This window comes from Chiloscyllium punctatum, chromosome 2, assembly GCF_047496795.1.
Source record: "Chiloscyllium punctatum isolate Juve2018m chromosome 2, sChiPun1.3, whole genome shotgun sequence".
Taxonomy (NCBI): Eukaryota; Metazoa; Chordata; class Chondrichthyes; order Orectolobiformes; family Hemiscylliidae; genus Chiloscyllium; species Chiloscyllium punctatum.
In genome coordinates, this window is record NC_092740.1 from 106,942,977 (window position 1) to 106,955,048 (window position 12,072).

At 40.9% G+C, this 12,072-nt stretch overlaps 1 protein-coding gene across 23 annotated transcripts in view; it reads left to right on the top strand.

Annotated features, from left to right (window-relative positions):
- LOC140487612 (multiple PDZ domain protein) overlaps positions 1-12,072 on the top strand; it is a 359,969-nt gene that overhangs the window by 197,021 nt on the left and 150,876 nt on the right. For 21 of the 23 annotated variants that reach the window (XM_072586923.1, XM_072586922.1, XM_072586963.1 and 18 more), the window contains 2 exons: positions 1,387-1,422; positions 10,005-10,109. In XM_072586923.1, the coding sequence (XP_072443024.1) occupies positions 1,387-1,422; positions 10,005-10,109 (141 nt within the window). The remainder of the gene's footprint in view (positions 1-1,386; positions 1,423-10,004; positions 10,110-12,072) is intronic. The other 2 variants (XM_072586949.1, XM_072586990.1) reach the window with 1 other exon arrangement.

The following is a 12,072-nucleotide window of genomic DNA, read 5'->3' on the forward strand; positions in this document are numbered from 1 at the left end:
GGACTACATCTCCTCCCACCCAGTATCCTGTACGAACTCCATCCTGTTTGCCCAGTTCCTCTGCCTCCCTTGTATTTGCAACTGTAAAAGATGCAAAACGTGCTGGCACACCACTCCTCTCACCTCCATCCAGGGCCCTAAACGGTCCTTCCAGGTGAGACAGAGGTTCACCTGCCACTCCTCCAACCTAGATTACAGCATCCGGTTCTCCTGATGTGGTCTTCTGTACATTGGGGAGACCTAACGTAAACTAAGGGAAAGTTTCACCGAGCATCTCAGTTGGGGTTGACTAGACCTCCCAGTCATTGCCCATTTTAATCCCCTTTCCCACTCCCTTTCCGACATGGCCATCCTTGGCCTCCTCCATTGCCATAACGAGTCAGATCACAAATTAGAGGAACAACACCTCATCTTTCACTTGGCCAGCCTGCAGCCCGGAGGACTCAACGTTTGACTTCTCCAGTTTCAAATAACCTCCCTTCGCAGACCCTCCCTCTGCCTTCCATTCCTCTCATTGACTCTTCCTTCTAGCCACCAACCGCATTCATTCCTCCCATCAACCAGCCACATTGTACCACTCTACCTGTGTTCACCTATCCCCACCTCACCACCCTGCCCCTCCAAGCCCTCTTTATCTGCAGCTGCCCTTACACCCACCCCCAGTCCTGAAGAAAGGTTACATCCAAAATGTTGACTTCTCCATTTCCTGATGCTGACTGGCATGCTGTGTTCTTCCAGCCTCCTGTTTGTTGACCTTGGATTCTAGCATTTACAGGATTTTTGGTCTCTAAGAAAATTAGATAAGAAAAGTAGCCAGCCATACTGAGGATTTTGTTCTTACTCCATAAATAATTATTTGAAATTCATTGAATTAAACCCTGATGAATGCACATGCAGCAAAAACTTGCAAATGGAAAAATATGTTTTAAAATATAATTACAGAGCTGCAAGGTAAAGTGGGGCTATGGTAATATGGGGCTAGGTGGATTAGTCATAGGAAATGCAGGTTTTATGGGATAGGAGAGTAATTTTGGGTGGGATGGTCTTTGGAGGGTCGGTGTGCACTTGATGTGCTGAATAGTCTGCTTCCACACTGTAAGGATTCAATTTTTATGATTCTGTGCTAATTAGATAACTCTTTCTCGTGCAAACATATTGAATAGAATGTGTGTATCCTCAGTCCTATGATTCTGTATATGAAAGCATAGTGGAATAGATTTATTTTGTAAATGGGCTTTACGTACAGGCAAAGTACTCTAATTTTTTTCGTGTATGCATTGCTAGTTCATATCCAGACTTTGAATGTGTGTGCATCTTTCATGAAACTTGCACGTTATATGCCACTAGTGCAAAAGATACTGCATCACAATACTTTTCGCATTCTAGATCTCCATGTGCACCTGGTGATGACCCTTTTTATGTGTGAGTATTAGAGTGTTTTAAGAAACTGCTGCAAGTACGTAAAATGAAAAACTGTCTTTTTAATAAACATTGCATGCCTTAATCATGTTTAGTTCACTGGTGACCTTCAATCTTTCAGGTTCAATTAAATGACTTCATGTGTAAGATTAGATTATTCAAGACAGAGATTTGAAAAATGGTGTATAGTTGTGTTGGATGATAATGTATTCATTTGCTTCATATTATTAAAATTTAGGACCCCAAAATTTGCAATTCTGGTGTATCTTGGCATGTCCTTGATGCATCACTTAGGATTCCGAGCAGGTTTCCTATAGGTTCTTCCAGACTGAACAATGGTTTCTTGATTTGCATTCCAATGTAATGAGTGAATCCTATTATACAAGTAAGGCTAGAAAATTGGCCATTTAGGTCATGTCAACATCTCGCTCTTCCTAATAACAAATACTCTTCTCAACAAAACAAAAGTGGGAATATATGGTTTTATGCTGTTGATAAAGGGGCAGGTGAAACATATTCCATGTCTAAATTATTTCTAGACTCAGCAATTCCAGTGGTGTCCTGGGAGACTTCCCTTTATCACTTTATGTAAGCATGAACTCTAATTTTGGTCTCTGGTTCCCAAATTCCACAACAGGATGGCCTTGCATGAGCAAAGAGACCTTGGAGTGCAAGTTCATAGCTCCTTGAAAGTGGAGTCACAGATAGATAGGATAGTGAAGAAGGCGTTTGGTATGCTTTCCTTTAATGATCAGAGTATTGAGGATAGGGGTTGGGAGGTCATGTTACGGCTCTACTGGACATTGGTTAGGCCACTGTTGGAATATTGCGTGCAATTCTGGTCTCCTTCCTATTGGAAGGATGTTGTGAAACTTGAAAGGGTTCAGAAAAGATTTACAAGGATGTCACCAGGGTTGGAGGAGGCTGGGGCTGTTTTCCTTGGAGCGCCGAGGCTCAGGGGTGACCTTATATAGGTTCATGAGGGGCTTGGATAAATAGACAAAGTCTTTTCCTTGTGGTGGTGGAGTCCAGAACTCGAGGGTATAGCTTTTGGATAAGAGGGGAAAGATATAAAAGAGATCTAAGGGGCAACTTTTTCACAGAGAGGATGGTATATGTATGAAATGAGCTGCCAGAGGAAATGGTGGAGGTTGGTACAATTGCAACATATATGAATAGAAAGGGTTTGGAGGGATATGGGTCTGGTGCTGGCAGGTGGGACTAGATTAGGTTGGGATATCTGGTCGGCATGGACAGGTTGGACAGAAGGGTCTGTTTCCATGCTGTATATCTCTGTGACTCTGTGACTGGAATGCAAAAACATTGAAGGAGACATTCCAGTTCACTACTGAGGGACTGCTGCATAGTCAGAGGTGCCACACTTAAGATGAGATTGTTAAATAGGGAATAGTGTGAACTCAAAAAGGATATTAATAAGTTGGTGAAGTGGACACAGCTGGCAGATGAAATTCCATGCAGAATAGTGACGTGATGCACTTTAGTTGGAAGAACACTGAAATAAAATATAAAGTAGGATGTATGGAAGGAGAGTGCAGAAGTGATTTACTGGAATGGTTCATAGTTTGCAAAACTTTAGCTATATGGGTAGATTGAAGAAATTGGGTCTGTTCTTCCTGGAGAGAAGGAGCCTTAGCTGGAGATCTGGTTGAAGTTTTCCAAATCATGCAATTGGCTAGAGTGGGTAGGGTGAAGTTGTTTCTGCTGCTTAAAGTAATAAGAACAATAGGACATTAAATTGATGTACAAATGAAATTTAGGAATAACTTTTTTTCACACTGTGAGTTGTTTAGGTAGAGAATGCATGGCCTGAAAATATGGTGGAGGCAGGTTCAGTTGAGGCATTCAAAAGATCATTGGATTTTTTTTAAATATTAAAAGTGTGCAGGGATATGGGGAAAGGCAGGAGATCAGTATTAGATAATAGAGCTGGTACAGGCATGATTAGCTGGCTGATCTCATTCTGCTCTGCAATAATTCTGTGATTTTGAGGTTTGTGCTCTCAAATTGTTGGAAAAGATAGCATGAAACTTTTGAAGAAGAGCATAGCCGTTGTCCTGATATCCTGGCCAGGACATATTTCTCAATCATCATGATAAAAAGAAAATACATTATCTAGCCACATCGCATTGTTTTTGGTAGCTTGCTGAATGAAAATTGGCCACCACAATTTCTATTCTCCAATAGTGACTGCTGTTAAAAGTACTTTGACTCTAAGCCACTTTGGTGCATTTGATGATCATAAAGTATTCTATTATAAATTCAGTTCTTATTTTTGTCCTCAATTCCCATCACCCCTCAGTTTATGGCTCTGCTTAGGTCCTAAAATTTAGATTACATCTTAAATCTCTCAACTTCATTACCTGTCTCATATCCTTTAAATGCTCCCTTATATCTACCTCTGGCGAAGCTTTTGTTCATCCATCCTAATTTACAAGTTCTGTAATTATTTAGGAGTAAAGTTTTTTTTTTAAAAATTACACTATTGGTGGCTTGTTTTTCCTTCAGTCATTCCCTGTGGTAGAGGTAGCAGCCAGAAAACTAAACAGCTAATCCTACATTTGGTCATCACAAAGCAACAATGCCATTTAACAAAGCAGTGACTTAAAGCAGTGCACTCACAATCATTAACTAATACTGTTTCCATTTGAGAGGTCAGAACTATATGATTGGTGCTGTAGTGTTATATCTCACCTTCTCAAATCCTGCTTTTGAATTACTTTATTACAGTTAAATGAATGCTGTATTTAAATCGCTTCCCCATAAAGGATGATCTTTTTGAAAGATTTAACTTATTTCAGAGAAATAAGTAGTCTGCATCTAACCTAGACAAACAAATTATTCTTTGAACCTAGTCACGAAGGCCTGAGTTTCCACTCCTCATGCAGAATATGAACTGGAGGTTCAGGTTTTTGTTCTGGGTGAGTGCTTATTTCATAGGAATCAGGCTAGGTGGCCCTAGAACTAATGCGGAGATGGGCTGGGCAGGAACTTTGATTTAGTGCTCTGGAATTCTTAATGTTTTTAAATCAATGAAACATAAAACAACCCACAGCCCTCACCCCTTATCCACACAAGAAGTTCCCAATTCATGCACCCAACACTCATTCTCATGGCCACTCATACTTCTATGCTAATCTTTGCTATGTCTTCCTCCCATATTCATGGCTGTTTATAGCCCCAGTATCAACATAGTTCCAACTCATGCCAAACCATGCTCCCTCATCTACCTTCCTTCACATAAGAATGACACAGTGGTTCAGTGATTTGTACTGTTGCCTCATAGCGCCGGAGACCCAGGTTTGATTCTAGCCTAGGGCGTCTGCCTGTGTGGAGTTTGCACATTCTTCCAATCTCTGCATGGATTTCCTCTGGGTACTCCAGTTTCCTCCCACAATCCAAAAATATGCAGATTAGGTGAGTTGGCAATTTTAAATTACCCATAGTGTTCGGGGATGTGTAGGTTAGGTGCATTAGCCAGAGTTAACTGTAGGATAATCGGGGAGGGGAATGGGTCTGGGTGCGTTAGTTTTCAGAGGCTACTTTTGACTATTTGGAGAGTTCAGTTTGGATTTGTTGGGCCAAAGGGCCTGTTTCAACACTGTAGGAATTCTGTTTTTAAAAAGAACTAGGGACAGAGGTGGGCAATTCAGCCCCTCAAACCTGCTCCACTATTTGATAGGATCATGGCTGATCTCACCTTGATTTCAATTTAACGTTCAAGTGCTGTTATTAACGATTCAACTTCTAGTTGATTTAGAAATGTCTATCTTTGAGGGAGTGAATTTCACTGATTCATATCCTTTTCAGAGAAGTAATTTATCCATGCTGTTCGTTATCCTAAAACTATGACTTTGCATTCTTGATTTCCCCGCAGGAAACGTTCCTTCTACAACTACTTTGTCAATCTTCTTTAGCAGCTTACAAACCTTGATAAGATCTCCTACCATCGTTCTAAATTCCTTGAACCTTCATGTCAACTCTCTCTATATGCACTGTGAGCAGACCTCAGGACCTATGCTGAGATTAAATAAAGTTTCAAACTGTATTGCTGGCTTGGTTCTTTTTAAAAAGCCCTGCCATTGTGTAAATCCATTCACACTATTTACATTCCTTTGTTGCTTAATTGATTATAAAAACAAGCATTGGAATTGGGAGGTCATGTTTGACAATTTGATTGAAGTTTCTGAGAAGGTATCCAGGAGTGTTGAAGGTTAGTTATGATATGATCTAAATGGACTTTAACAAGGATTTTGAATCAGTGCATCAGCGTAGACTGATCAAGAAAGTAAGCGTCTGTGGGATGCACGGCAAAGTAGCGTACTGAATCCAGAATTGACTGAGATGAAGAAAGCGCAAGGTGATGGGAGAGGATATTTCTGAGACTGGAAGTCTGTTTTTGGTGGCTAACTTTAGGACTTGGTGTTGAGGCTTTGTAGTTTGTGATTATGACTAAAATGCGGGAGGTATGGTCAAGAGGTTCACAGATGGCACGAAAGTTGGTAGGAGGAGGATAGCTGTAAACTGAAGGAAAATTCAACTGTCTGTTCAGATAGGTAGAGCATTGGCAAATGAAATTCAACTTGGAAAAGTGTAAGTTGATGTATTTTTATAAGAGTTGACCAAAAAAATAGACAAGGACAGTATGGTGGTTATTGTGCAGTTCTGGTCGCTGCACAATCAAAAATGTGGAAGTTTTGGAGAGTGTGCAGAAGAGATTTAGCAGAATCTTCCTGAATTAGAGTTTATTTGCTGTAAGGAGAGATTGAAAAAATTTGGATTGTTTTCACTGGAAAGTTGGAAGCTATGGGGCGATTTAATAGAAGTATGTAAGATCATGAGGGGCATGGGTAGGGTGAGTGGAAATGTCAAATATTAGAGGGCGTAGGTTTAGGGTGAGCAAGGAAATCTTTTTGCACAGTGGGCAATAGATGCCTGGAACAATTCTGCCACCTATAGTCAGACCCCACTACCAGAGATATATTTCCCTCTCCACCCCATCAGCATTCCACAGAGATAATTCCCTCATTAGGTCCACGCTCCCCCACCAACTCACCCTCCACTCCTGGTACCTTCCCTTGCCTCATCTTCTGCCCATGGACTCTCCAATCACATGGCATCAGTGTTGATTTCACCAGGTTCCTCATTTACCCTCCCCTTCACCTCATCCCAGATCCAACTTGGTACCGCCCTCTTGAACTGTCCCACCTGTTCATCTTCCTTTGCTTTCCATGCACCATCACCCCACACTTATATCTACTCGTGCCTTCCCAGCTACCTTCTGCCCAGCCCTACCCTCCACTGCCTTTATCTTTCAGTCGCTCCCACCCACTCCACGTTCCTGATGAAGGGCTCATGCCTGAAATGTTGATTCTCCTGCTCCTCTGTTGCTACCTGACCTGCTGTGCTTTTCCAGTGCCATAGTTTTCAATTCTGATCTCCACCATTTGCAGTCATCACTTTCTCCTGGGCCTGGAACAAACTGCCAGGGGAGGTGGTAGAAGCAGGTGCCGTCGCAAGGTTTAAGGACTATTCAGGCAGATGAATTAATAGACGAAGAATGAAAGGATATAGACCATGTGAGGGCAGATAGGATTATTTTAGAATGGCATTATGGTTGGCACAGACACAGTGGAAAGGTCTGTCCTGTGCGGAACTGTTCTATATTCTATTTGGAGAGATCTAACTAGGCAAAGGATCACAATATGAATATAGGACCTCAAAGAGATTGAAGATCAGAAGGCCTTGTTGTGCATATCCACAGACCTCTGAAGGTGTGTGGATGAGGTGTTTAAGAAGGCATTTGACTTGCCCTTGTTACATGACACATAGAATGTAAGAACAAGGAGGATGTATGGAACTAAGTTAGAAGTCAAACAACATCAGGTTATAGTCTAACAAGTTTATTTTGAAATTTGTCGACAGCCTAAATAATAGGTCTCTGCAAATAAACAAAGCAAAATCACTGAGCAGAAACTGAGATCGAAGCTTCATACCCATGAAGATTCCCTGAACTGTGTCCTTGAGTTCATGTTGCGCTTGATGTGACCTCACCACACCTCTCTATCTGTAAACTCCTCCTTACTGTCCTGTTTTGACACTATCACTTTGATAAATTATGATCTCTCTACCTTAATTAGATTGTACAGTTTTGGTTAGACCTTTGCTTGGTATTCAGCTGTCAACACTGTCACACAGTCTGACACTCTTCATCACTTCAGAGAGCTACTGTTTAGCCTGTGAACACTCCACTCAGCCAATTTGTATGATCTTTTGATCTCTGCCTATAAATTCTGTGCCTGTGTGCTTCTCTCGCTCTCTCTTCACCTGACAAAGGGGTAATGCTCTGAACACCTATGATTTCTAATAAACCTGTTGGACTATAACGTGGTGTCGTCTGACTTCTAACCTTGTCCACTCTAATCCCAACATCAGCACTTCCACATCAGTTGTAGAACTCAACATGTTGGTTAAGACATTATTGGAGTTCTGTGCAATTGTTGGTGCCAAATTATAGGAAGAATGTAATTGCATTGGAGAGGATGCATAGGGGATTATTTGACAGGATGTTGCCTGGGCTGGAGGATTTGAACTGTGAGGGAGAGTTGAGCCCACGTGGAGCACTGTAGCAGCTCCAAGACGCACATGTTGGCAGCAGTATGGTGGTGTGTTAAAGTGGCAGGCAATTAGAAGTTCAGGGTCATTTTACAGATCAGAGTGAGACTCAGCACAATCTGGAACAGCAGCATTTCATGTTCTACTTAGGACTGTGTAACCTTCAGGATTCACTAAATTCAATAATTTTAGAGCCTGCCCATCTCCTTCCATGTCCTTTATCCATCCCCACGCTCAGGCCCTATCATGACGTGGGCTGTTTTCAGCACAGCCAATCTATTTTCACATAGTCAGGGTCCAATTATCATCTTTGCTCCTTTGGCTTACTATCCCACCATTACTTTGTCTGCCTTTTTTTCTGTCTTTCTGGGCTTTCTACTTAGTTTTTGTCCATCATTCAATCAATACTAGTTTTTGAGGCAAGGTTTGAATGATAGCCCTCAACTGGACTAGATGCGAATGAGAGGGTAATAAAATAATTATGCTGTATATTGGCTGGAGTAGCAAAGGTACTCTGTTTTATTAGTATGATGCTGAATGTGATTTTTATGCTCGGATTTTGGTTTCAAGTTGATAGAAATACTAATTTGAAATGCATCAGATGGTATCAGATCTGTAGTCAGATGTTCAGAGTAGTAATGCTATCTTCCTTTCTAAAATGAAGGCAAGCATATTTGTGGTTTGAAATCTACCTTCAAAATATTTATCCTTTTGTAGTTTGCTATATATTTCAGAATGATTTTTCAAACAGAAAATGCAATGCAATCACTAGTTGTAATGATTTGAGGTGTATCTGGATAAGTTTGGAGTTTTATTTTGTATTTTTAAAACTAACCATGCTTCCTTCATGCCAATTGAACAAAGCCATGATAGCAGGTTTCCAATTATACAGTTTTATGCTTTTTAAGCAAATACAAATAAATCTTGAAGAAGAATTTAAGTTATTTGAATTTAGTAAATAGGATACTGAGAAGGTATGTGAGTGACCCTATCTGTGTGGGGAAAAAAAATCAAATAATTAATTGGATGATGGCTGTTTTTTATTGTTTTGATTTCCTGAAACTGTAACAGATTGGAGGTAATGGAGATAAGGCAGGAACAGGATACTGATTAAGGATGATCAGCCATGATCATATTGAATGGTGGTGCAGGCTCAAAGGGTAGAATGGCCTACTCCTGCACCTATTGTCTATAAAAGAAAATGTTTCCACATGTTGCTGTTACTTGCAGCAAATGATTATTGCTGTCTTGTAAAGGTAAGTTAATCTCAACTTTGTAATTAGAAAAGAATATAGAGAACTCATGGAATACCAAATAAAAACATCACATGAATGTGGCATGAGAACAAAATGATTTTTCTTTTCTATTCCAAATGGAAAGTGCTGGAGGAATTCAGCAGGTCGAGTAGTATCTGTGAAGAGAAACAGAGTTAATGCTTTGAGTCCAATATGTCTCCTCTTTGGAACTCAGACTTTGAATGAAGAGTTTAGACTCAAAATGTTCACTCTATCCCTCTCAACACAGATGCTGCTAACCTGCTGAGTTTCTCCAGCACTTTGTTTCTATTTCAGATTCTCTAGCATTTGCAGCATTTTGCTTTTATTTTACTGTTTGTAATATATTCATGGCCGTTCTTCTATTCAATGTCTCTAAGCCATAAAATCTAAGTTGTGGATATGAAATGCATTTTGAAACATAATATTCAAATGTTTATTTAATAGATCTTAACAACTTCAGAAAATCCTTTTATTAAGTCAAACTTTACTTTAAAATAATCTCTTATTTCCAAATCACTTTTTAAGAGCCGAAAAGTATTTTGCATATCCCGAGCGGTCCTATTGATGCAGTCATCCCTTTGCCATTTTTTCAATCCGTGAAGATTTTAGTAAAATGTGTGATTTGTATGTTTATTAAAAACTTTATTTAATTACGTTTGCCTTATTTTGTTGTAGTGTCACATATGTGCCTGCAGAGAACTTGGAAAAGTATAGGATGATCATGAATAGACAGCTTGAAGGAATCACCACAACTAATGCATCATCACTGCTCTCTGCCAGGTAAATCCTAGTTTATCAATCAAGACAGTTGTGATGTTTTTTGAAAAATTTAGAGCGTACTTTTTTTAAACAAAACTGAAATTGCTGGAGAAAATCTGGCAGTATTTGTGGAGAGGAAGCAAAGTTAATGTGTCAAATCTAGCGACCCTTCTTCAACACTAATGGAAGCTCAGAAAAAGTGGTATATATGTTAAGGATGGGGTTGGGAGTGTGTGGTTGGGTAGTTTAAATGGACAAACAATATGTGGCGATGGAGCCTAGTTTGCCTCACTGCCTTGCTCTCCCTCTGTCATCCCTAAACCTCCTGTTCCTTGACTTTACATCTAATTGGTCTGAATAAATACAGAATACATTTTAAGGGGCAAAACTGTGCCTCCTCTTGGGAAGTAAATACAGGACAAAGAGTTGATAACGGGTGAGTATTTTGTGACCAGTGACCGTAATTCTATTAATTTTAAAGTATTTATGAAAAAGGAATCACCACAACTGTTCCACAAGTTAAAATTCAAAATTTGGGAAAGGCTAATTTTGATAGTATTAGAAAGGAACTTTCAAAAATTTATTGGGGGAGGCTGTTCACGGATAAAAGAGCATCTGGAAAGTGGGTGGCTTTCAAAGGCATGATAATGAGCATTCAGATACAATGTGTTCCTGTTAGTGTGAAAGGCAAGGCTGGGAGGAGTAGGGAATGCTGGATGACTGAGATTTGAGTCTCTGGTCAAGAAAGAGAAGGTGGTGTAGGTCTGGTATATATAGACAGCTGAGATCAAGTAAATTCCTTGAAGAGTATAGGAGATATAGAAGTACAGACGAACCCTCGATTATCCTAACGAGACGGCCGGGTACTACTACGTTCGGATAATCGATTATTTGGTTAATTGATTAAATGCCTTTCCTCTGTTGCTCGGAGTTTTAAAGTCTACTCCCTGTTCAGGAGACAAGGCAGCAGCATAAGACGTGCGAGCTCCCGCCCCGTCCCTGTCCAACACCTCCTGCCCTTGTCCAGCATCTCCCCACCCCCCCATGCTCCCGTCCAACACTGACCCCTTGACACCCCCCCCCCCCCCCCCCCCCCCCCCCCTACCGCCCCAGTCAATCATTTGGAGACGGTGCCTGTTTAATCAGTGTAAACAAAAGACACTATCACTGTCCAACATGTCTTTTATATAATGTTTCTATCGGGACCTTGAGATCTCCTTCGGATAATTGATATTAGGATAATCAAGGTTCCTCTGTACACATAATTCGGAAGTCAAGAGGGCAAAAAGGAGACAGATAAGGTAAATGAAAATCCAAAGAAATTCTGCAAGTATATTAAGGCAAAAGAGTAACCAGAGAGAGAATAAAACCCCTTAAAGATCGAGGCCATCTGTGTGTGGAACAACAGGAGATGAGAGAAAGACATAGAAGCTAGAGACCTTGCGAATTAAATCGTGATATCTTGAAAAGAGTCCACACTACAGCAAAGCGGTGTGGGAGATCTTGAAACACACAAAGGTGACCTGATCAAAGGTATGATAGGAAGTGTGGGATGTTAGAGAAGAAATTGTGGGACCCCTACCAGAGATACTGGTGGGGGGCAAGGTGGCGAAGTGGTTAGCACTGCTGCCTCACAGCGCCAGAGACCCGGGTTCAATTCCCACCCAAGACTGACTGTGTGGAGTTTACACATTCTCCCCATGTCTGCGTGGGTTTCCTCCAGGTGCTCCGGTGTCCTCCCACAGTCCAAAAATGTGCAGGTTAGGTGAATTGGCTATGCTAAATTGCCCATCGTGTTAGGTGAAGGGGTCAATGTAGGGGAATGGGTCTGGTGGGTTGCGCTTGGGCAGGTCGGTGTGGACTTGTTGGGCCGAAGGGCCTGTTTCCACACTGTAAGTAATCTAATACTTGAATGAGCAACAGCCACAGGCAAGGTGCTAAAAGACTGTAAGCAGTCTAAAGTATCAACAAGCAAAAGCCAGGG